Source organism: Leguminivora glycinivorella, chromosome 14 (assembly GCF_023078275.1).
Source record: "Leguminivora glycinivorella isolate SPB_JAAS2020 chromosome 14, LegGlyc_1.1, whole genome shotgun sequence".
Taxonomy (NCBI): Eukaryota; Metazoa; Arthropoda; class Insecta; order Lepidoptera; family Tortricidae; genus Leguminivora; species Leguminivora glycinivorella.
The window spans coordinates 11,396,116-11,422,262 of record NC_062984.1 but is presented as its reverse complement, the minus strand read 5'-3'; the positions used below and the strand labels follow the sequence as shown (position 1 = coordinate 11,422,262).

General features: G+C 38.2%; 1 protein-coding gene across 1 annotated transcript; it reads left to right on the top strand.

Moving 5' to 3' along the window:
* Positions 1-2,603: 2,603 nt before the first annotated feature.
* LOC125233066 (TBC1 domain family member 16) lies at positions 2,604-25,224 on the top strand. Its single transcript, XM_048138919.1, has 7 exons — positions 2,604-3,547; positions 15,986-16,182; positions 16,617-17,118; positions 18,040-18,184; positions 18,631-18,737; positions 21,495-21,676; positions 22,315-25,224. Exons 1-7 carry the CDS (start codon positions 2,682-2,684, stop codon positions 22,506-22,508), a joined length of 2,193 nt encoding a protein of 730 aa, XP_047994876.1. The 5' UTR covers positions 2,604-2,681; the 3' UTR covers positions 22,509-25,224.
* Positions 25,225-26,147: the final 923 nt, after the last annotated feature.

The following is a 26,147-nucleotide window of genomic DNA, read 5'->3' as shown; positions in this document are numbered from 1 at the left end:
CTGTAGGGTTCCGTAGTTTTCCGTATTTTTCTCAAAAACTACTGAACCTATCAAGTTCAAAACAATTTTCCTAGAAAGTCTTTATAAAGTTCTACTTTTGTGATTTTCGGCATATTTTTTAAACATATTGTTCAAAAGTTAGAGGAAGGGGGAACCACTTTTTTTTCCTTTAGGAGCGATTATTTCCGAAAATATTAATATTATCAAAAAACAATCTTAGTAAACCCTTATTCATTTTTAAATACCTATCCAACAATATATCACACGTTGAGGTTGAAATGAAAAAAAATATCAGCCCCCACTTTACATGTAGGGGGGGTACCCTAATAAAATATTTTTTTCCATTTTTTATTCTTGCACTTTGTTGGCGTGATTTAATATACATATCGGTACCAAATTTCAGCTTTCTAGTGCTTACGGTTACTGAGATTATCCGCGGACGGACGGACGGACGGACGGACGGACGGACGGATGGACGGACGGACGGACGGACGGACGGACGGACGGACGGACGGACGGACGGACAGACAGACATGGCGAAACTATAAGGGTTCCTAGTTGACTACGGAACCCTAAAAATGGGAAAGTGTGTGTGTGTCTGTTTGTTTGTCCGTCTTTCACGGCGAAACAGAGCGATGAATAGACGTGATTTTTTAAGTGGAGATAGTTGTAGGGATGGAGAGTGATATAGGCGACTTTTGTCTCTTTCTAACCCCCCACTTCCCTAAAATGGGGGGTTGAAATTTGTATGGAGTATTCCGCAATTTTCAAATCTAATGCGAGCAAAGCCGCGGGCAAAAGCTAGTATTGTTATAAACGTACCTATACGATATCATTTTAACAAAATATTAGGTAGGATCACCGCGGGAACCGCGGCTCATTAGAAAATACCCGGGTATGTGTATACGCGACGCGAGAGCCACTGGTTTCCGGGGAAAATAGCGGAGACTCTTCACTATTTTCTACCAAACCACAATTTGCCTACCTGTTTGTGTAGGTGTCTATTTATACATATAAGCAGGCTATAGAATCTAACATCATAACTACATACACACTCAATAATACAATTAGGTGAATATAGGCACCTGAAAGAGATGCCGCCGCTATAGGTACTAAGCTAATGAAGAGGTTAAAAAATACTCCGTGCGTTGGAATTTTGCCTAAGTAGTCCGTCACAATGCTAGTTAGGTACTTAGGTACTGCACGTGTTGGGGTTTACAAATTTTACAATGTAGTAGTATATACCAGACTTATAGACACAGGCACAGCTAGTACCACAGAATATATAATAGTACAAGTCTAGTACCAAACAGTCGGTATACATATAGTTGGTAGATAATTCTAGTTTCGATTCATACATGACACATGACCACGAACCACCTTCAGTTCAGTCGTCATTCTCAATTAGGTAGGTATCTAATTTAACACGGTTGTACAAGGAGTACAACTACTACAAGGCTCAAAAGCAAAAACTAAATATAACAGAGCAGCGCCGACGCCTCACGAAGATAGGTACTTAATAAAATTATAGTTTTGCGTTAGATAGGGTAGAGGTAGGTTCACCTATAGATGTTTCCTCAAAGCTGTTTGACATATTCAGACTTTATTGCCTACAGTGAAGTTAGATATTTTTCCCCTCACTAGCTCGGAAACACGTGTTTTGTCCTTTAATACCAGCGGGTAAAAACGCATTTTATCCACTAGTGGGTAAAGTAATTTGACCTTGAATAAAGTCAAATTAACTGCTTTAAAATTGATAAAAGTAGGTGAGTCTAGTAATAAAGATGATTTACCACCTGTGGAACTACTGGAAGCAGTGATAAACGCATTTTTTGCGTTGTAGTTTCCTCGCTATAGTAAGGGGAAAAGTTTTGTGTTACACTCGAATCGGGTGCAAATGTATTTTACTTCTCGCTTCGCTCGTGGTTCAACTATAGAATCCTTTCACTTGCTCGTTTTTCAATTCCACACTCGGCGTTAAAATACAACTTTGCCCCCTTGTATAACAAAATTAACAAATAACTATAGTTTTGGCTGTCTGTCAGTATCTATAAGTAGGTATCTATGTATATTTTAAAACTTTGAATGTAGGATTTTTAGGAAAGCTAAAAGTCCTAGCAAAATATATTTTTCAGTACAGATGGTGTTTTTTTTACGCACTAGTGCGAGAAGTGGTTCATTATATGCCAGGTCGAAACTTCGGAGGCTCATCTGTACTGAAAAACGTCGTACGATACACGTGCGAAAAGGAAATTCGGAACTCGTGTCGATTTAAAACACTCCCTTCGGTCGTGTTTTAATCTATCGCCACTCGTTTCGAACTTCCTTTTTTACGCACTTGTATCGTAATTTTTACTATTGTTCTCAATTAAAAAACATTTATTAATCAAGTCCTTCCAGGGATACCCCGAAAGGCGGTACGCATTGTAAAACAAAGGTTTTCAGCATGTTTCCAGTTGTGTCAGTGGTACAACACACGATGGGTAAAGAAGTACTAATACATTTCAAGAACACCGCACGCTTACGCTCTTTTGGGTCCGGACGGTAAACACAGCTGTCACATCGGGCCGCTATTCTCGACGGATCAATACTGTTATCAGAGCGTAGGTGTTTATGCGCGTAGTACACACACAGCCGCGCTCCGATGAGGTCGCTCGCGATAACGTAAACGGGAAATGTGAATGATGCCGCTTCCCGAACTGTTGAAAAGGGCCTCGAGTTACTTCCTAGGACTGGAGTTCGAGGACTACGAAGAACTGCCCGACTATGTCGACAATGAAATATTGTTCTGCAAAAACAACGTGTGCGTACATCCTCCGACTGTCGCGAGGCATGAGCTCGATGTTATCCACCATCCAGGCTATCTAACTGTCACTACCAAGGTATTTACAGATCAACATAACAATGCCAAACGACCCACGCTATTCTTAAACTGGATACCTAATTCTACGCTCAAGAAATGCCCTTCAGCCGTAGAAACAAGTCCGAGCGATGAATTGGGACTACGCAAAACTACCAAAGAAACCAAACCAAAGGACTCAAATAAAAAGATCGATTCTAACAACGAAAATGCATTTTCAGACTCTTCGGAAACAACCAGTATTAATTCTAACTCCGACAAACATAGTATTAAGTCTAATGATATGCGATACACGCAGAATGAAACTACTACGCAAGATGATTTGACATCCAGCTCAAAACCTACAGTAAAGACCGTAGATTCGACCAAAGATAGCGTTTTCGGTAGTTTTGAGAAAGATGAAAACAAGGATGATGTGTTTATGTTTGATAAACACGTGAGGTCGCAGTCTATGACATCAGTCAACATAACTATTGCTAATCCGACTGTCGAGAACATCGATTTGACTCCTGACTCGGTGTCTGGTGACAAGTTTATAAGGTCGCTCTCTATGAGCTCGTGCGACGAAGGCAACCCCAATTGGATGAGCACTCCGGAATTTCTGGCGCTGAAGCACAACCTGGTGTTCCCTGAGAGTGTGCAGAGCTCACCGGTGCCACAGAGACGCGCGCCGATTAAATGTCGAAGGTCAGTAACACCTTATAATGCCGTCAGTGTACCAATGAAGCCCAGAAAATCGCTTAGGAGAATTGTCTGTAACTAGAAGTAATTCTTAGATAAGTATAAAGGAACCATCCCAACAATAGACTTTATCACAACCTGCTAAGGTTGACAAATCAATCACTTTATTACCTACTAGCTTTTGCCCGCGGCTTCGCTCGCGTTAGAAAGAGACAAAAAGAGGCCTGTCACTCTCCATCCCTTCAACTATCTCCACTTAGAAAATCACGTTAATTCGTCGCTCCGTTTTGCCGTGAAAGACGGACAAACAAACAGACACACACACTTTCCCATTTATAATATTAGTATTAGTATGGATTAGCAAAGACATAACTCCGTATAGACAGATAAAGTCTAAGAAAAAAACCGTCCAAGAGCGTGTCGGGCCACGCTCAGTGTAGGGTTCCGTAGTTTTCCGTATTTTTCTCAAAAACTACTGAACCTATCAAGTTCAAAACAATTTTCCTAGAAAATCTTTATAAAGTTCTACTTTTGTGATTTTTTTCATATTTTTTAAACATATGGTTCAAAAGTTAGAGGGGGGGGGGACACACACACTTTTTTTCCTTTAGGAGCGATTATTTCCGAAAATATTAATATTATCAAAAAACGGTTTTAGTAAACCCTTATTCATTTTTAAATACCTATCCAACAATATATCACACGTTGGGGTTGGAATGACAAAAAAAATCACTCCCCACTTTACGTGTAGGGGGGGGGGGGTACCATAATAAAACATTTTTCTCACTTTTTATTTTTAGGGTTCCGTACCTCAAAGAGGAAAAACGGAACCCTTATAGGATCACTCGCGTGTCTGTCTGTCCCTCTGTCACAGCCGATTTCTCCGAAACTACTGGACCGATTTACTTGAAATTTGGCACACGTATGTAAACCTGTGGCCCAAAGACGGACATGTAATTTAATTAAATGAAATTTAATCACAGGGGTCACTTTTGGGGGGTAAAATTGAAAATTAAAAATCAAAGTTATTAAAACTATATTGTGTTACATATCAAATGAAAGAGCATTTTATCAGCATCTGAAATATATTTTTTATATTTTTTGTTTTGGTAATTTAGAAGTAATTTAAGAAAATAAGCAAAAAATGACCATTCCCCCCTTATCTCCGAAACTACTTAGCGTAAAATTTTCAAAAAAATACACGAGATAGCCCTCTCCATGTAGATTACAGGAAAACCTATTAGAAATCTACAGTCAAGCGTAAGTCGGACTTAAGAGAAAAAAACTCAGATTACGAATTTCACTCACTGCCGCTGCAAGTAGTTACTAAACGTCTTAAAATTGTGTAATCGAGTTGGACAGGTATAAAGAAATTCATTTCTGTCTTTTTCTTTTTAGAACTTGTTCAATTTTTTTTTCATTTGTACAAAATGACTTAAGTTCCTACTAAAAAGGAGGCGCTTAAGACCGTTTATAAATTGACTGAGCAAAATTTTATTCAAATCGGTCCAAAAAAAGGTGTCTGTTGACGAAAACATAGAATTTGTGCCACCGAAAGCCCAAATCTGAAGTCCATTTTGCTCTATCTCTTATCGTTTCCGAGATATATACGTAAAGTCTTGAAAGTTCGAAACGTTAACTTTGCCATCATAGTCGTTCAGGCGCTCATGAGTTCTTTGTATGGAAAAGTCGAAAACCGACTCGCACTTGACCAATGTTCATAGAACGTTGTGGTTTTTTTTTTATTAGCAAAAATGACTTAAGCGCCTTCAGAAGTGTAGGTGCTTGCTGTGATGGCTCAACGAAGAAAGAAGATTTCAGTATCCTACTTATCAGGGCGAGCGGTAGCGAAGCTCTCCTATAGTCGACAAAGTTCCGAACCTTGTGGTACATTTTTTGAAAAAACTATCACGCCTATGAAGTTGTGGTTAAACATAGTAATTTATATTCATATCTAGATTTCATATCTGTAAAAAAATATTATTTTATTGTCATTTAAAAAAAAATCAAATCTCAGTTTTGTGTTCAATATTGTACTACTAACGCCATCTGTTAGGATTCTAAGGAGTAAGAAAACATCGTTTACTATTTTGTATAACTAACGCCATCTGTTAGAAAACTAAAGAGGTAACGTTGTATTTTTGACGTCTGTCAACTATGACGATCAATCGAAACTTGGCACTGGAAATGGCGCGTAATTCAATTTTTCTATGGGAATCAAAACTTAGCCCCTACATTTTTAATATTATGTTATGGCTCGTCAAAGTTTAGGAAGCCAGCCAGATGCCAAGGGAAGAAAGGGAGGAGAGAGAGGTTATCAACACGGTGTTTTCAGTCAAAAGAAAAAGTAAATTTTATTTATTTATTTATTGTTGAGAAACCCAATGTACATAGGATATGTTTAGGAAACTCAACGATAGAGTTGTTCGCTGTCGTTCGCTAGATGTCACTGTTACCCCCGCAAACTGGGCAATGACTTGTTTTCGTAAAATGTATAAGTATTTTTTGATGTCCACATTTTTCGTTAGATGTCGCTGTACCACCTGCAAACTAGCGAACGGCATTCTATGGTTCAATAACATATATTTAAATTGTATTAATTTCATATTTTTTAGGGTTCTGTAGTCAACTAGGAACCCTTATAGTTTCGCCATGTCTGTCTGTCTGTCTGTCCGTCCGTCCGTCCGTCCGCGGATAATCTCAGTAACCGTTAGCACTAGAATGCTGAAATTTGGTACCAATATGTATATCAATCACGCCAACAAAGTGCAAAAATAAAAAATGAAAAAAATGTTTTATTAGGGTACCCCCCCTACATGTAAAGTGGGGGCTGATGTTTTTTTTTTCATTCCAACCCCAACATGTGATATATTGTTGGATAGGTATTTAAAAATGAATAAGGGTTTACTAAGATCGTTTTTTGATAATATTAATATTTTCGGAAATAATCGCTCCTAAAGGTAAAAAAAGTGCGTCCCCCCCTCTAACTTTTGAACCATATGTTTAAAAAATATGAAAAAAATCACAAAAGTAGAACTTTATAAAGACTTTCTAGGAAAATTGTTTTGAACTTGATAGGTTCAGTAGTTTTTGAGAAATATACGAAAAACTACGGAACCCTACACTGAGCGTGGCCCGACACGCTCTTGGCCGGTTTTTTATTTCACCACTTTGTCGGCTTGATTGATATACATATTGGTACCAAATTTCAGCTTTCTAGTGTTAACGGTCACTGAGATTATCCGCGGACGGACGGACGGACAGACAGACAAGGCGAAACTATAAGGGTTCCTAGTTGACTACGGAACCCTAAAAACGTACCTGACCGGCTGGCGGCGGCGCCTGTTCGGGATGGATGGCCAAAGGATGAGCGGCATGGGCGCGTGGGGTGGTTCTTCGTGTATTGCTTACCTCACAGCTACACTCGCATGCTACCATTTCATGAAATAAACTCTGGACCACGTTGACCATTCCTAACCTAACCTCTATTTATTACTCAGTGCCAAAAATCAATAAGGATTGCTCTAGTAAAGACGGATTGCTCAGAAATGAGAAACAACATGAAAACGGTTAAGACTTTATTTTCAAATAAGCTACACCGGTTCTAACCCTACGCCACTTTCCCGGGAAGAATTCAGTCCCCTCTTAATTTTCAGAAGGGTATCCCATTTGGGACCGGCAAGAAACCCGGAGGGTCACGTCTTTTCAAGTCATATTACAATATCTTGGTTATTACAAAAGTAGACTTCTTATTTAATCACAATAACACTTGAGATAGAACACTTACTTAGTTAAACGGTTAAAGAGCGATAAGATTCAATAAGCTATCGAAATAATCCTTCAGGTATAAGCCTTCAGGAACGAGGCGAATTTGGCACGAGCGTGGTCAACGTCCGTAAGCTACAACGGTCTGATCAAGAATCTACAACCTTTCTCTAGCGCGGTTGAATCAAGAATCTGACAACCTTTTTATGGCATGATTCAAACAAGAATCCCCACCATCCCCGCTCAGAGCGGTCAGGTCACATTTCCGTTTACCGTCAAAGTGACGTTAATTTCCAAGTAATCAATTGACGTTTTAAATCTCAACAATATTGCCACCTCGTGCCGAAAACACCCAAGTTAAAACCACTTGACGTTCCAAAAGCCTTTTACCAATAATCAAAATAAAATCAATAACAACTGTCATGTTTCGCGACATCATCTGCGATTGATACTAAAATGGTTTGTTTACATTCGACTACCCGCGTTAACACAAAAATAACAATATTCGTTGCGAATTGGTGTCGGAGCTGCCTCACGATACGACACGGCCGTCCTGACGATACACACGTCCTCGTGTGTGGGTACGCATCTAGAACAAAACACACAGCACAGTATCACATCGCTCGGTCACACCTGACCCAAAATCTGAGTATAATTGCTCGGTCATTCCTGACTCCAAAAATTTTACTCTCTAAAGTCATCAAATAAAATCAATTGTCACAATAACAAGTGTCTACACACAATTGATTTTTCAGAATCTCAAAATGATCCCAATTTAATCGTCTCAAATTTACAATCGTCAAGTCCATAATGCTCACAATAACTTTAAGCTACAGCTAGAAACTGAATCACAATAACCACCTCTATCAGGTGGTGATCACCTCCATCCGGTGACCATACAAACAACTGCCTCCATCCGGCAGTGCGACACACAAGGCCAAATCAATTCCCGGAATTTTACGCTTACGACTAAGCATGACAACGTGAACTGAGCATTATGAATTAAACGATCACACAATTAGAATAAAGAATCTTTGGAACCCCATAAGACTCGCACACATCAGTAACCTCTAGGTGATATCATAAAGTCTCAAATTTTGCGCAATATAAATTGCCATAATCAAAAATCCTTTCACTACTATTTTATCATGAGACTAATTAAAAAACATGATCAAAAAGTAATCTTTACCAGTTTTCGTTTTATCTTTTTAGTTCAAAGCAACTTCTTCAAAATTGTATGTAGGTACCAAAATAAGTGAACAAAAGTCGAATGAAACTCAACGTGTTGATCTCACTGATCAAAGTATCACTAAATCAGAATCAAAGTAATGAGTTACAGTGCTCTAACAGTTGCATCCATCCTGCAACTTAACACACGTCATACAGCTGATATTACACACAGCAACATATGAACCACCTCTATCCGGTGTTCATCACATCAATATGGACTACCTCCATCCGGTATCCATAACATCGACCGATTACACCACCAAATCAAACGCACGCCACCCACAGTCGTGGCCGTACAGAAACGGAAAAATAGATCCGAATTTTACTCCTACGTTTACGAAAGATTGTAATGGTGTATGCAGTCTGAGCCAAAGCAACCCATAGCATTATGGCACAAAACAAAAATTACGTTAACCATGAAAACGACGAGTTTCATTCTTCGTTTGCAAACTAATGTTTACCAAAAAAAAATCAATTTACTTTAGCAACACAAAGCTTCGTTTTGTTTGAACTCTCAATCTAAATATAACAAAAATCTCAACATTATCCCAACGAAATGGGAACTGCTCACCAGCTGAAAGCATCAGTGTCCAAGGGTGTATGCATTCGTCGCTTCGACGCAGACGTCGAAGCCAATGAACACCTCGCGAAGACCAGTTCAGGAACGAAGGCGCCAGGCTGCAGTTGCCACTGCTGCAGCAGATGCAGTGAAGCACGACGTGGTTTATCACAGCTGGCCATTACTGAAAGCATCATTTACTCGGTATCAGTTTCATCGTTTACTGAAGTAAAAAGGGAAAGAAGTTCACAAATAAGCACACAACGGCGGCATGTCTGAAATATGGGACTCAATTACTTTCTCATACTAAAATAAAAACTTCAAAAACTGTTTATCTTTTATCCATGCACAAACAAGTGGGAACACGTGTTTGTATTTGTTTTTAAACTTTCACTAAATGAAAAAGCTTTGCTTAGATTGCTTAGCCATGAAACTCTGAACAAAATACAAAAATAAACCATAGGAACGAAACCTGTCCTTTTCATTCATTCTCTCTGCGCTGGAGATTTTCAGTGTTGTGCAGCCTCTGTGACATCAGCGTGAAGGCACACACGACCCTCAGATACCACACGTTGTGTAGACTCCAAGGCTCCAAACTCCATTGTGGCTGCACACTGTAACGTAAATTTTCATATGCGTAGCATGTGTTTTCACACAATGAACAATCCGAGATAGATCACGACATTAAGGGGGCATTACTGGCAATAACTTGTCAAATTAAACTACGCAGCGTTACAGAACAAGGATCTGTGAAACTAACAAAATCAGAACAAGGATCTTTATCTGTTCTATGAGCAAAATCACTGAATAATTTTAGCCAAAACAATAACTACGAAATTCAAAATGTAATATGACACTACGTTTTCATTCTTATCAAAGTTTCCACAAATAGCAATCAACTATTACACCAAATAACACAATGAAATGCACTCACCTGCATTCAAGGTTAGACATGTGACCTTACTACCACGTGTCTAGGTTAGGAAATACCAACCAGGAATTTGCCAATGTTAGCTGTGTAAGCAATTGAAGAACTCGCATCGAATCCCACTTTCTGATGACGGAGGGCCACCGGCTGGCGGCGGCGCCTGTTCGGGATGGATGGCCAAAGGATGAGCGGCATGGGCGCGTGGGGTGGTTCTTCGTGTATTGCTTACCTCACAGCTACACTCGCATGCTACCATTTCATGAAATAAACTCTGGACCACGTTGACCATTCCTAACCTAACCTCTATTTATTACTCAGTGCCAAAAATCAATAAGGATTGCTCTAGTAAAGACGGATTGCTCAGAAATGAGAAACAACATGAAAACGGTTAAGACTTTATTTTCAAATAAGCTACACCGGTTCTAACCCTACGCCACTTTCCCGGGAAGAATTCAGTCCCCTCTTAATTTTCAGAAGGGTATCCCATTTGGGACCGGCAAGAAACCCGGAGGGTCACGTCTTTTCAAGTCATATTACAATATCTTGGTTATTACAAAAGTAGACTTCTTATTAATCACAATAACACTTGAGATAGAACACTTACTTAGTTAAACGGTTAAAGAGCGATAAGATTCAATAAGCTATCGAAATAATCCTTCAGGTATAAGCCTTCAGGAACGAGGCGAATTTGGCACGAGCGTGGTCAACGTCCGTAAGCTACAACGGTCTGATCAAGAATCTACAACCTTTCTCTAGCGCGGTTGAATCAAGAATCTGACAACCTTTTTATGGCATGATTCAAACAAGAATCCCCACCATCCCCGCTCAGAGCGGTCAGGTCACATTTCCGTTTACCGTCAAAGTGACGTTAATTTCCAAGTAATCAATTGACGTTTTAAATCTCAACAATATTGCCACCTCGTGCCGAAAACACCCAAGTTAAAACCACTTGACGTTCCAAAAGCCTTTTACCAATAATCAAAATAAAATCAATAACAACTGTCATGTTTCGCGACATCATCTGCGATTGATACTAAAATGGTTTGTTTACATTCGACTACCCGCGTTAACACAAAAATAACAATATTCGTTGCGAATTGGTGTCGGAGCTGCCTCACGATACGACATACAATCAAGCCAATGCTCTAGAATCTTTAAAATGCAGAATATCAAAAAATCTAAATGGTCCGACACAGATAAAAATAATAACAATCTGTGTTGAAAAAATCATTGCTCTATCTTCAAAAACCAGGGAGGAAATAGTCGAGAGCGTTTGTATGGAGAATTGACCCCTACCGTATCATCTTAAGTAAGCTCCTAGTCGACAGGCTGAATTGAATTTTTCCCCTCACTAGCTCTTAAACACGTGTTTTGTCCTTTAATATCAGCGGGTAAAAACGCATTTTATCCACTAGTGGGTAAAGTAATTTGACCTTGAATAAAGTCAAATAAACTGCTTCAAAATTGATAAAAGTAGGTGAATCTAGTAATAAAGATGATTTACCACCTGTGGAACTGCTGGAAGCAGTGATAAACGCATTTTTGTGTTGTAGTTTCCTCGCTATTGTGAGGGGAAAAGTTTTGTGTTACACTCGGGTGCAAATGTATTTTACTTCTCGTGTGTTAAAAAACTCGCAAGTTCAGGATTCTATTTTCGAACCACTCGCTTCGCTCGTGGTTCAACTATAGAATCCTTTCACTTGCTCGTTTTTCAATTCCACACTCGGCGTTAAAATACAACTTTGCCCCCTTGTATAACAAATAACTATTAGGTCATCATCAACAACACTTAAATCTGAAATCTACGTTCGTAACATAAAATCGATTTCTCATTAAAGTGGCTATGCTCATTAATAATGCAACGTATGCATTGCTATCGGACGGACGCGTTACACGATACGAAAACCACATGTACCACATCTAAGTTGCATGTATTCACATGTACCTATTTAACATTTAACTGTATAAAGTAAAACGTAACTATTATGCAGTCGTGATTGGCCCCTACGCTACGATTCCAACTTTATTTTTATGAGGCACATAAGTATGTAGTAGGTACTCGTACTACACATGTTAGTTCATAGGTAATTACTTACATATTTAGTACGACTAGGTACTTATAATAATTATAAACATATATATCGGCAACATACCAACTTCTTCCACTTGACTCTATCCAACGTCGGGCAATTCGTATTGTTGGCGATCCCGATCTCACAGCCGATTTAGATCCTCTTAGCCTTCGGAGAGATGTTGGCTCTCTGTGCTTGTTCTACCGTCTGTACAACGGGGAATGTTCTGATGAACTCTTTGACTTGGTGCCACCGTCGCGCTTCTATCACCGCACCTCCCGCCAAAGAAACAAAGTTCATCCTCACTTTCTCGACACTTGGCAAACCAAGAACAAACGGGCCTCCCGCTCGTTTTTGCCCAGAACGTGCAAGTTGTGGAATGAGCTACCTTCTAAGGTGTTTCCCTTGCGCTATGACATGGGCTTCTTCAAGAAGCAGGTATTTAGGGTTCTCAAAGGTCGGCAACGCATAAGTGGCTCCCCTGATGTTGCTTATGTCCATGGGCGACGATGACTGCTTACCATCAGGCGGCTCGTCTGCTCGTTTGCTGCCTATTTCATAAAAAAAAAAACATATACTAAATATCAATTTTAATACATACTAAACATTTTTAGTAGAATGCTTCAGAGTACTCCAAACCGAAGGAAAAATGTAAGTGATTTGGTACAGTCATGTCATGAGCTCATGAGATGAGGCAGGGGCTGGGGGCCGATTTTTGAGTCTCACGGCGTTCGAATTCAGAAAATTGTCACTGAAAATAGTAGGCAATTCACCGTTTCCAACCGGTATTTTAGTGACAGTGAGACTCAAAAATCGGCCCCCTGGTTAAGTCTACTAACTTAGAGACCTTAGAGTTTACTACAGGCAAGCTATAATGTAGGTTGTAGTAATGATCATTCAAGATTATCTAGCTGTATCTCTAATCTCTACGCACCATATAGACTGTACCTACTTAGTCACTGTTTACAAAAATAATCTAGGTGGAATATAGGTAGATCATAAAATAATATCTTTGATAATTGATATCTTTCTTTATCGTATACTCGTACTACAAAGATAGGTATACACTTTTTCACCTTATTACAATGCAATAAGGTGAAAAAACCGGCCAAGAGCGTGTCGGGCCACGCTCAGTGTAGGGTTCCGTAGTTTTCCGGATTTTTCTCAAAAACTACTAGACCTATCAAGTTCAAAACAATTTTCCTAGAAAGTATTTATAAAGTTCTACTTTTGCGCTTTTTTTCATATTTTTTAAACATATGGTTCAAAAGTTAGAGGGGGGGGGACGCACTTTTTTTTCCTTTAGGAGCGATTATTTCCGAAAATATTAATATTATCAAAAAACGATCTTAGAAAACCCTTATTCATTTTTAAATACCTATCCAACAATATATCACACGTTGGGGTTGGAATGAAAAAAAATATCAGCCCCCACTTTACATGTAGGGGGGGTACCCTAATAAAACATTTTTTTTCATTTTTTATTTTTGCACTTTGTTCGCGTGATTGATATACATATTGGTACCAAATTTCAGCTTTCTAGTGCTACCGGTTACTGCTATTGTCCGCGGACGGACGGACGGACGGACGGACGGACGGACGGACGGACAGACGGACAGACAGACATGGCGAAACTATAAGGGTTCCTAGTTGACTACGGAACCCTAAAAATGGATACATACAGCAACATAATGTTGAAGAATAACATTGTTTGGTTGGTACTATTTGGTATAAAACCGAATGAAAATGGCTTTTAACAGAACGTCGAACGACAATAAGAAATAAGCCTAGTTGATAACAAAAGTTAAATGTATTCTCAATGCAAATAAGGCACTCCGCCTGTCGTTCAAACATCGTACTCTTTTCAAGAATTCAAAGTATATTTGTGGCAATGTTTTGCTGTGAAAGCCATAAATGAAATGCCTAATACACAATATACTTAGTTATTAATAAGTATCTTAGCTGTATAGGGTAATGGGGTACCTTTGAAAATTGCTAATATCTATTTTAGGCATTTAGGCAACTATCTATTTATATCCAAAGCTTTTCTTAATTTCACCATTCCTTTTTTTTATTACTCTATAGTAACGGTCCGGTTCGTACAAAAAACGTGGATCGCAAATGGATCGGATCTCGATCTTTTTGACGATCGTTCTCTCTATCCATTATCATTGGGAAATACGTAATTCTGATCATCTTTAGGTAAATCTCCTAGGATGATATTATTTTTGCACATTTTCCAACAAATGGTTTTAAATTCAAAAACAAAACAATTGCTTCGAGGTCTCTAAGAGGATATTCAATCTTTGTCATTCTTGAAAGTGAAGTTTCAGGAATGACATCGCCAACTCATCATTAAGTATGCTGTCGAGCGCTCTTTATCTTAATAATCCGGCCGGCGATTGTTCTCGAAGAATGTTGAGAATTTCATTATTGCTGGCTGGATCCGTCGCCTACTTTAAGGGGTAACCCTGACATATCGTATGACCTTCGGACACCTTAGGCGGTCTGTCCTAGATACGCTATGGAATGAACGGAAATTTAAGGATATCGTTGCTGCAGCAGGCAGCAGGCCGCAGATGAAAAACTAACTTCGTCAATTTCGGGATTATTTCTCCTTCACCCAAGTTACGTTAATGAGAGTACCTCTGACGAGAAAGATGCCCGCAATTTGCGAACTTTTATTTTCGGGGCAGACCTCCGAGCTGGGGCAATTGATTAGTCGAAAACGGAAACCATATAAAAATACGTTCAGATTCAGTAGTCATTGTGATTTGTTAACATACATACACAGAGTACAAACAGCCGAACGCGGGGAGGGATTTTTATGATAATTCTGTACCAAAATTAGTACATTACGTACGATACCTACAAGTACGGAAAAGACGAAGTTCAATACGAGTGGTGATGATGATGACACGACCGAACCGAAGGCAGTGTTCTAAATCGACACGGACGACACGAGTTACGAATGATTTTATCGCACGTGTCTGACGTACGTATCGTATGACGTTTTTCAGTACAGATGGCCCTCTGAAGTTTCGATTTGACAAGAAAGGTGGTACCTACTAGTTTGCAAACTAGTGCGGGAAAAACATCATATGTACTGAAATAACATTAATTGACTTATACCAACAATACCAGGTTAAGCTAAAGCTATGGTGACGTAAAGTAAATATCCTGCCTATGGCATTGTTCGATACTAATCATGACTATCACAATGATATTCGTTATTGATTTGACGTTCGTGTAGTCCCTCATAGGGAAGCCATGTTTTAACAAAGGAGGGAAAATGTCATAGAAAATTTTAACTTTGAACTCCACTTAATACCAGTATGGCTTTAGGTTTGGCTAACACAATAGTGTGAGGTATACTCTGTCAAACAAGTCTGTCAGTAAATAAGAACAAAGAAAACTATATGCATCCTTTTCTTTAGGGTGCTAGAGAAAAGGATACCTATAGTTTTCTTTGTTCCTATTTACTGACAGACTTGTTTGACAGAGTTTACTTTATCGATTGCAGTGATAATAATGCTATCTAATAAATAAATAAAATAAATAAATAAATATTGGGGACATCTTACACAGATCGCAACTTAGCCCAAAACTAAGCAAACCTTGTACTATGGGTGATAAGCGACGATATACATACTTAAATAGATAAATACATACTTATATACATAGAAAACATCCATATGACTCAGGAACAAATATCTGTGCTCATCACACAAATAAATGCCCTTACCGGAATTCGAACCCAGGACCGCGGCTCAGCAGGCAGGGTCACTACTGACTGAGCCAGACCGGTCGTCAAAATAATAGTAATAAGTATATCAAATAGGGGAATGCAACGCTATCTTTTCTCTAATCTTCAATTATTTTGCCACCAGGTTCTCCGTAGACCTGAGTCAGATGCGATCCCTACGGCTATTCTTCAACGACGACAACTGCACGTGCGGGCAACTGGTGGTTGCGTCTCGGGAATCGCAGTACAAAATCCTGCACTTTCATCATGGCGGTCTGGACCATCTGGCACAAGTGTTACATCGGTGGCATTCACTGCTGCACAACATCAGGCGAGCGCCGGGTAAGAAATTTCTTATACCCTTTTCTCCGGTTTCTAGACTTGGCCCATAAAGTTTCATGTGGCGGATTAGACCAGCTGGCACGATGGTGTTTGTTCCTACATGATATTGTATTAGACAAGGTCGAATTAAGAGCCCACATCTAATATGGTTCATTCATCTCTCAGCCTTTAACTTCTACCAATGTACAAACACAGTAAATATAGGTGTCAATGTTAATTAAGGTACAATAATATTATTTCTTAATCTTTCGTCCGACCTTGCTTTACTCAACAAAATAAGGACATCGGGGCGACGACCCTTATTTCCCATTTTGGCTCGTAAATGGAGTGGCTACACAAGACCGTACTTAATTCCATTATCCTTATATGTTTTACGCCACTTACGCCGCCCAAGAAACATCACCGCTCTTAATCCAATATAAACTCCATTACAGGATCAGAAGAGCCCAATTTGCCGTATCGACATTTCATGGTCTGCCGTCCCGAAGTACAAAAATCAGAGCAGCATCCTGAAGAAGGAAAGATACCGAAAATCACACCTGAAATATTTTACGGAAAAGTTATGAATGGGAAGGGGTTGATTGAAGACGACTTGTTCTTGAGAAAAGGCGTTTTCTTTGGAGGGTTAGATAAGGAATTACGAAGAGAAGTCTGGCCTTTTTTGCTGCATTGTTACCCATATAATACTACTTATGACGAAAGGGAAATTATTCTTCAATTAAGGACTAGAGAATATGAAGAAATTACCCGGAAAAGGCTGGAGAAGATGACCCCGGAACAATACGCACTGTTTTGGAAGAATGTGCAGTGCGTTATTGAGAAAGACGTAGTGAGGACAGATCGGGGAAATCCATTCTTTGCCGGAGAAAACAATTATAATGTAGAGCTAATGAAGAATATTTTGCTGAATTATGCTGTATATAATCCTGTGTTAGGGTGAGTACAAGCAAAACTTAACTAAGGGCCAGTTGCATCAACCACATTTGACAGACACATCATCGTCAGATCATCACGCAGCAGATGACTATGGAACTTCCCATACAATAAAATTTAACGAACGCTTTAACGGTGACAGACGGTTTAATGCAACCGGTCCTAAGAAGTAATCGTGTAATTTATAAAGCTCCCTTTTAATAATATTGCGGCTGAAATATAGGTACAGTCAACCAATTGGAACCCTAATAGGCCACTCTACAACCATGTCAAAGTGACAAGCAGGTATAAGAGATTTCTTACAACCTGATTTATAACGTCATTATGACATAGTTTTACAGTGGCCTAGGGTTCCAATTGGTTGACTGTACCTCCTTACGTAATAATATTGATATTTGCAAGTACGAAAATAGGTTTTGTTCGTTGTTATCTTAATCACAAAGCCGTATTCAGCTGAGATTTTTCCTCCTCTCCTCCTCCCCTCCTCCTTCCCTTTACTTCTTTTTGATGCCTTTGTACCAAAAGTAAACAAAGTAAAGTTCCTTTTATTTTCCAACAAACCCAAATAAAACTTAAATAACAACGGATACCTATTATTCTACTAGCAAACTTATCACTTATTTATTATATAGACTGTCCAATAGCTATGGACTCCGCAAGATATTCCTATGAAATAATCTTTGTGTAGATTTTCAATATTTATTTATTTATTTAATCTTTATTGTACACAAAGAAAGAAAAAAGTTATAGTACAAAAGGCGGACTTAATGCCAGACAGCATTCTCTACCAGTCAACCTTTAGGCAAAGCAGAGATATTGTGGGCGGTTATATTACTAAAACTTTACAAAGTTACCTACATAAGAAGTTACATAATAAATATACATAAACCTAATATAAAACTCTTGAAAACTTTTTGGTTCCAGCTACACGCAAGGCATGAGTGACTTGCTGGCGCCCGTTCTCTGTGAAATAAAATGCGAAGCCGAAGCCTTCTGGTGTTTTGTGGGGCTGATGCAGCGCGCCATATTTGTTTGCACGCCTACGGACAATGATATGGATATTAATCTTGTAAGTATTTTAGTCAGAGAGTCTTTATTTACATGAACATATTTATATAATTATATAAGAAACTAAGACTAAACTTAAAAGCTAGCTATAATGTCTAAAATAGGCCTGTGTTGTGCGAGGAAGTTGCCAGCTCTTCGGTCTCCATCAGTTACCTCAACCAGACGCTTCGCTATAGGTACACAGTTTACTACTGCACTAATATTAAAGCCATGCGCGGATCCAGGGGGGTCATGGGGGTAAATAGACCACGTGACCCCCCCCCCCTGGGCACGAAGCTGGATCCGCGCTTGATTAAAGCCATGCAAGTGTAAGCTCAGAATTTCCCTCAGTCGGTGTTGGTACGAAACATCACTCCACCATACTTCTGTATGGCGACAATGACAACTCGATTACCTACTTTGTTCTGAAACTTTGTAGGTACTAAAAATAAATTTTCGGTGTTTCAGAGCTATCTACGTGAATTGATAAGGATAATGTTACCGCATTTCTACAAACACTTGGAAAAGCACGTGGACGCCATGGAACTTCTCTTCTGTCATCGGTGGATATTATTGTAAGTAATAACGTTATGTATATCAGCTGCAAAATTGCATGGAGAAATTATGAATGAATTCATTGATAAATTTGTCATCCACTTTTGCAGCTGATAGTACACTACCTTTTGGGTACACCATCATCTTTGTATCAGTTCCAGATTTGGTGTAGGTACACTCTAATTTTTTTCCGAATGAGACAGATACAAGTGCGTAGCGAATGGCATAAACGCTCACGAAACGAAACGCTAGTAGATATCTATTTCTATTGCTCTTGCGTATTGGCGCGACAGAGACAGACTACCTTTCGTGGCGTTTCGTTTTCGTTTCGCGTCGGAGAAATGCCATTCGGCTACGAGGCCTGATCTGAAATTCGACAGACTTTAGATGGGATCCTTTTAATTTACCGAAGATTTTTTTGTCGAATTTCATTTCCCAAACGAATTTTGCCAACTACACGTTTGTCAACTCAATCTTTCCCATAATAACATTTGACAACGTTAAAATCCGTCAAATGATAATTTCCCAAACTGTTGTAATGCAACGTTTATAACCCCAACTGTTAATTTCGCAAATGTTTCACTTAGACTAGAAAAGTTTGCTCAACTTTACTTTCGTCAAATTAATTACTGGACAAAATTATTTTGTCAAATAATTTGTTTAGTAAAAAAATGTTTCTTTAAAAACACACAATGTAAAACCACTTTTTGACAAGTGTTTTAACATGATTGTTTTCATTTACCGAATTTCATTTCCCAAACAGATTTTAACACTACTTACACGTTTGCTTCCCACTGTAAACACTTTTGACGAAAATACCATAATTATGACGAGTCAAATAATCTTTAAAAACCGAAAAATAGCCTAAAAACCTAAAAGTAGGTTTAAGTTAGGTTGGATTGGAATTGTGAGCCCCACAAAAAACTGTTGCTAAGAAAGTATAGGTTTAGATTGGGATCCTTTTAATTTACCGAAGATTTTTTTGTCGAATTTCATTTCCCAAACGAATTTTGCCAACTACACGTTTGTCAACTCAATCTTTCCCATAATAACATTTGACAACGTTAAAATCCGTCAAATGATAATTTCCCAAACTGTTGTAATGCAACGTTTATAACCCCAACTGTTAATTTCGCAAATGTTTCACTTAGACTAGAAAAGTTTGCTCAACTTTACTTTCGTCAAATTAATTACTGGACAAAATTATTTTGTCAAATAATTTGTTTAGTAAAAAAATGTTTCTTTAAAAACACACAATGTAAAACCACTTTTTGACAAGTGTTTTAACATGATTGTTTTCATTTACCGAATTTCATTTCCCAAACAGATTTTAACACTACTTACACGTTTGCTTCCAACTGTAAACACTTTTGACGAAAATACCATAATTATGACGAGTCAAATAATCTTTAAAAACCGAAAAATAGCCTAAAAACCTAAAAGTAGGTTTAAGTTAGGTTGGATTGGAATTGTGAGCCCCACAAAAAACTGTTGCTAAGAAAGTATAGGTTTAGATTAGGTTGGAACTGCGACCCCCACACAAAACTGTTGCTAAGAAAGTAGGTTTAGGTTAGATTGGAATTGCGACCCTCACTCAAAACTGTTGCTAAGAAAGTAGGTTTAGGTTAGGTTAGAACTGCGACCCCCACACAAAACTGTTGCTAAGAAAGTAGGTTTAGGTTAGGTTAGAACTGCGACTCCCACACAAAACTGTTGCCAAGAATGTAGGTTTAGGTTAGGTTAGAATTGCGACCCCCACACAAAACTGTTGCTAAGAAAGTAGGTTTAGGTTAGGTTGGAACTGCGACCCCCACACAAAACTGTTGCTAAGATAGTAGGTTTATGTTAGGTTAGAACTGCGACCCCCACACAAAACTGTTGCTAAGAAAGTAGGTTTAGGTTAGGTTAGAACTGCGACCCCCACACAAAACTGTTGCTAAGAAAGTATGTTTAGGTTAGGTTAGAACTGCGACCCCCACACAAAACTGTTGCTAAGAAAGTAGGTTTAGAATAGGTTAGAACTGCGACCCCCACATAAAACTGTTGCTAAGAAAGTAGGTTTAGGTTAGGTTAGAACTGCGACTCCCACACAAAACTTTGCTAAGAAAGTAGGTTTAGGTTAGGTTGGAACTGCGACCCCCAAACAAAACTGTTGCTAAGAAAGTAGGTTTAGGTTAGGTTAGAACTGCGACCCCCACACAAAATGTTGCTAAGAAAGTAGCTTTACCCGCAGCGCCGGAGCAGACGCGGAGTCCGACTTGTCACTAGAGCCTGACTGTTTTTTTTTCTATTTTTGTCAACTGCTCATTTTGAGTAAACGAGATTTGTTAAAATAAAAAATGCCCAAGAAATGTTTTACTAAATGTTAGATTTGGCTTTTTTTCTTTTGGGATAATATTCGTTGGCAATTAATTATTTTGAGTAATTAAAGTTTGATATAATGAACATTGCCAAAGAAAGGAAATGTCTAAATATTTATTTGGATATCATTATTCTGGCAAATATGTATATGGCACATGATAAGTTGGGAAATGATGAGTTGCCTTTTAAATTTTTGGGATAGATTGTTTGGGATGTGAAAATCTGGCAAATAACTTTCGGTAATACATTAGTAACCCACTTTAGATACATATATTGCCCATGTAATCTGTATCCTCAGAACACCTCAGAAGTACCTACCTGGGTATAGTTATCCCAGCCTATGTTTTTGATGCTGACAATTATTGCGTCAACCATTGACTTTAGAAGTTACTTCTAGGTAAAATGTCCCATTCCAGATGTTTCAAGCGAGAATTCACGGAAGCCGTAGCGCTTCGCATGTGGGAAGCGTGCTGGGCGAACTACCAGACGGACTACTTCCACCTATTCCTCTGCCTGGCCATCATAGCGGTGTACGCCGATGACGTCATCGCTCAAGGCCTCAACACTGATGAGATGCTGTTGCACTTCAGTTCATTAGGTATGTATGTGTGTGTAGATGTTGCCATAGAATAGGTAAACTTATTCCTCTATGATTCGGGTGACGAAGGCAAGGTAGGTTTGTTGGGATGCTACTATTCAGCTGCTAAGTATGTATTGTTGGGGTGCTTTACAACTACTGCCGGTACTTGTAGTGGGCATCACTGTGGTGTACAGTCAAGTGTAAAAATATGGGTGCGTACAACTTATCAAAAATATGTCCCATAGCACTTTATGTCGGCGGAATAAGGTCTCGGTACATATTTTTGAGCGGATAAAATCGATACGTATTTTTGCACTTGACTGTACTACTTCCACGCCAATGACGTCATCGCACAGGGCCTCAACAGAGATGAAATAAAGTCGCTCTTCAGTTCCTTAAGGTACCCTATGTGATGTACTCGTTGAGCGGTTTAGTCAGTCGTGCCCTAGGCCGACTAATTCAATTAAGGATGGTCATAAAGCTATGGTCCAAACGCCTGGTGCGCGCAATTCCACGCACGCTGTAGCGCTCCGTGTGTGGGAGGCATGTACACGTGGTCTATTACGCCTATGACAACATCGCACAGAGCTTCAACACTATTTCTACGATTCTGGTGCTCAAGGCATTTACCAACACAACTTATCTTTGTTTTACAGCGATGTACATGGACGGTCAGCTGATCCTGCGCAAAGCTCGGGGCCTACTCCACCAGTTCCGGCAGCTGGTTCGTATTCCTTGCTCTCTGGCCGGATTGTGTCAGCGCTGCGGCCCCGGCATCTGGGACTCGGCACACCGGCCCAGCGTCGAGTGCAATGGAGAACACGACTTCTGCAAATACGCTGTACAGTAGCTTATGACTGTAACAGACAAGACATAGTGGCACTACAAAAATCTGCGGACAGCAACTGATCCTTCACAAAGCACGAGAAGATTTATTTACATCAGTTCCGGATTGTCCGCGTCTCCTGCTCGCTAGCGGGTCAGTACCGAAAATAATTCTGCGACTTACTTGGTTGGCACGTTGACCCAAAATGAGCCTTGGTGTTAGAGACACAAGAGCACGCCAACTTGCTCAATCCAGAGCAAAATGATGCCATCAGCCTACCCTGATGCTGGGCGCCTTATTGTATTAATATGCAATTCTGCGTTGCTTTGCCATTTTGTTCAACCTTCGTGCTACAAATAGACAGAACGGGGAGGATTGATGATTGATATTGTCGCAGTACCTACTATGGTCAGGCCACTCTTTGCCAAAGTAAATATTAAGCCTGGCGTCCACTGAGGTTGAATCGTACATTTAGAGTACATTTGATACGTCGCTAATTAATGGATGCAGTTTTTAACCGACTTCAAAAAAGGAGGAGGTTCTCAATTCGACTGATTTTTTATTTATTTTTTGTATGTATGTTACTCGATTTCTTACATACACGCATATATTAATATTTAGTTAAAAGAAAAATTCATGCATTAAGGTTTAAAATAAAAAGAAGCTGATTTGACTAGTAGGAAACTAGCCTATTAACGAGGTCGACTCGGTGCGCCTAGTGGACGCCAGGCTTTAAACATCACTTTGGCCACTTGACGTTTCTAATCTGTTAATATAAATGTGATCTTTTCTTAGCATTAAAATTTAACGGTACGTATTATTTCATTTGCTAATGACATAAATTATATAAACATGACCATTAAATAGTGAGCGATTAATTATAATAGGTACCTACATATAAAATTGGTTGCTTAGAAATACGTAATATACAAGACTGCTTGTAGATTTAATTATGTTCATTACTAAGGCATGCCAATCAGAATCTTTCCAACTATGTAGCCATGTGCAAGAAAAGTCCTCTTTTATTAAAATTTGTTGCCTAAAAATTAAACATTATTTTTATTACTACGTAATTTTGGAAAATTATAGGAAAATGTTTAATACAAAATTTGTCTCCTTATGTAAAAAGCTGCTTATTACTTGTTGATACCTGTCTGTTATATATGCTCTTTTAATATGATGATATGGAGGAATTGTTGAAATTATGGGATTGAGAAGTCTTTGAGAATGAAAATTAAAATAAACGGAAGTCCAATAACCTGACCACAAAACTTAAATTTTGAAAAAACCCCGGACATAGTAAACCGATTTTCATGAAACCTATATGGCCAAGAACACTCCCAACTAACTCAGCTTTCAAATAAAAAAAAACTAAATCTAAATCGGTTTATCCGTTCGGAAGCTACGATGCCACAGACAGACACACACAGACACAGACAGACAGACATGTCAAACTTATAACACCTCGTCGTTTTTGCGACAGGGGTTAAAAAACGATTTATGTCGCTAATTACCTTAGTTTATTTGCATTTAAAATGCACATAAATAGTAATAAATATTAGTATATTAAGAATGTCTCAATTATTTGAAAATACGAATGTTAACTGCAAGAGTAGGTACCTTTTAACAGGCTTATTAATAAAAAAAGCTTAGACAAGGTATGAAGAAACTTTTTCTTGTATGACACGACATAAGTATGTAGCTATAAGTTGCATTTCTCGGCCCATAACCTGTTAAGTGGCGGTAGGTATAAAAATGCTTGTCTACGCAAAGATAACTCCAGCAGGGTAAATGTGCCGAAAACAAGCTTTAGATCCATTATACTATAGTCAGCAGCTTTATTGCTTAATGAAAAAGTATTATAGACGTTAACTTGAGGCGCGTATCTATACTTATTATACTTAACCTACTTGAAATCGAACGCGAGTTCCCAACTTTCTGCTATTACTTACAGTGTATATAATGTACCATTTCGGCGCTTATATTAAACTGTGAACAAATACTTACTACTACCGATACCTAGACTACATTATAGTTAGTAGGTAAGGTACGGCAAATCTCGACTGGGGGGCAATTGTAACTGATCCATTTTTTTTCTATCACTACACTATTATATATAATGCTGAGTTCTACATGTATCCACTGAACACGCCTACCATATATAACCGGAGGACACTCTATTTAATAATGCAAACATTGTAAAACATGGAAAATATGGATCAGTTACATTTGCCCCTCAGTCGAGATTTGCCCCGCTGTACCTTATGTCAGTATCTTGGTCATTATTAATAAAAAAATATAATTAATGAGCCTCCATTGTTTTCTGTTTTGGTACAAAGTTTTGCAATAAAAATGGCTTATGTAGGTAAATGTTACGTAGAAAACATATCAAATGAGATACCTGTGGTTACAAATTATAGTAATATATTATATACTCATGCTGGCATTCATGATTTTTATGTATTTCTTATTATGTACAAATACGACACACAATATATATAATATATATAAACCTACAGATGAAAATCATAGTAAACTGTTATGACAATTATTAATGTTACTATTCACAATAATTTGACATTGTAGGTAATTTTAAGTGTGACATATCGTTAAATTGGTAGGTGTATAAGTCTATTTTGTAACTAGTCAACACACTTAAATTTAATTTATGTTGGTGTCAGATTGTACATATAATATGTACTGGGGGTGTGTAATGATTGGTATAACTTTTTTTGGTATAGTAACATTTGATATAACAACATTTGTTAGGTATATATTTAAAGGATAATCATTAATTTGACATAACATAATTAACATTTGGTATAAGCACAAAATATCTACTTTTATTTTGTATAATCATTATTTCGTATAACACTTATTTATAATAACCGTTATATGGTATAACTATCTATTGATATATGACTAGTATCATATAACTAGCAAACAGTATAAAACATTTCATGAATTAATTTTATTCTTTTTTGAAGGGATCACAGTTCTAACCTAACCTAACCTACTTTTCTGATAGCAGTACATATGTTTAAGGGTCACAGTTCTAACCTAACCCAACCTATTTTTCTGGTGCATGATGGATCTAATTTATTGGCAGGGCGTTGTGTGTAGGGGTCACAGTTCTAACCTAATCTACTTTTCTGGTACATGATGGATCTAATTTATTGTATAATTTGTTTTTATTCTAACTGTGCTTTAGACAGAATTTGTGTTATACAATTTATTTATTATCGGAAATAAGCATCATACTCAAAGTATGTTATAATAAATGTTATTCGAAAAAATGATCATTATATTAAATAAGAATTATACAATATGTTAATATATTATTTGTTGTTATACGATTCAATAATTATATCAAATGATCGTTATAACGACTAAAAATATATAAAAATAAGTTATATCGATCGATACGCACCCCTATTATGTACGTACCTAAAATGATAACTGAGGGACGGAAACCAGCGGTACCTACCATAATATAACTTGAAAACTGTTGATAACATTATTTTTCGCATGTTGTGAATTGTTATGTACAGGGCCCGTAACTTTCATGCCGATGACATCAATTTGACGTCACGTTGCATATAGGCTGATTCAAGAGTTTTATTTAATAATTAATCAATGATTAATAATCATTATTCATCAATC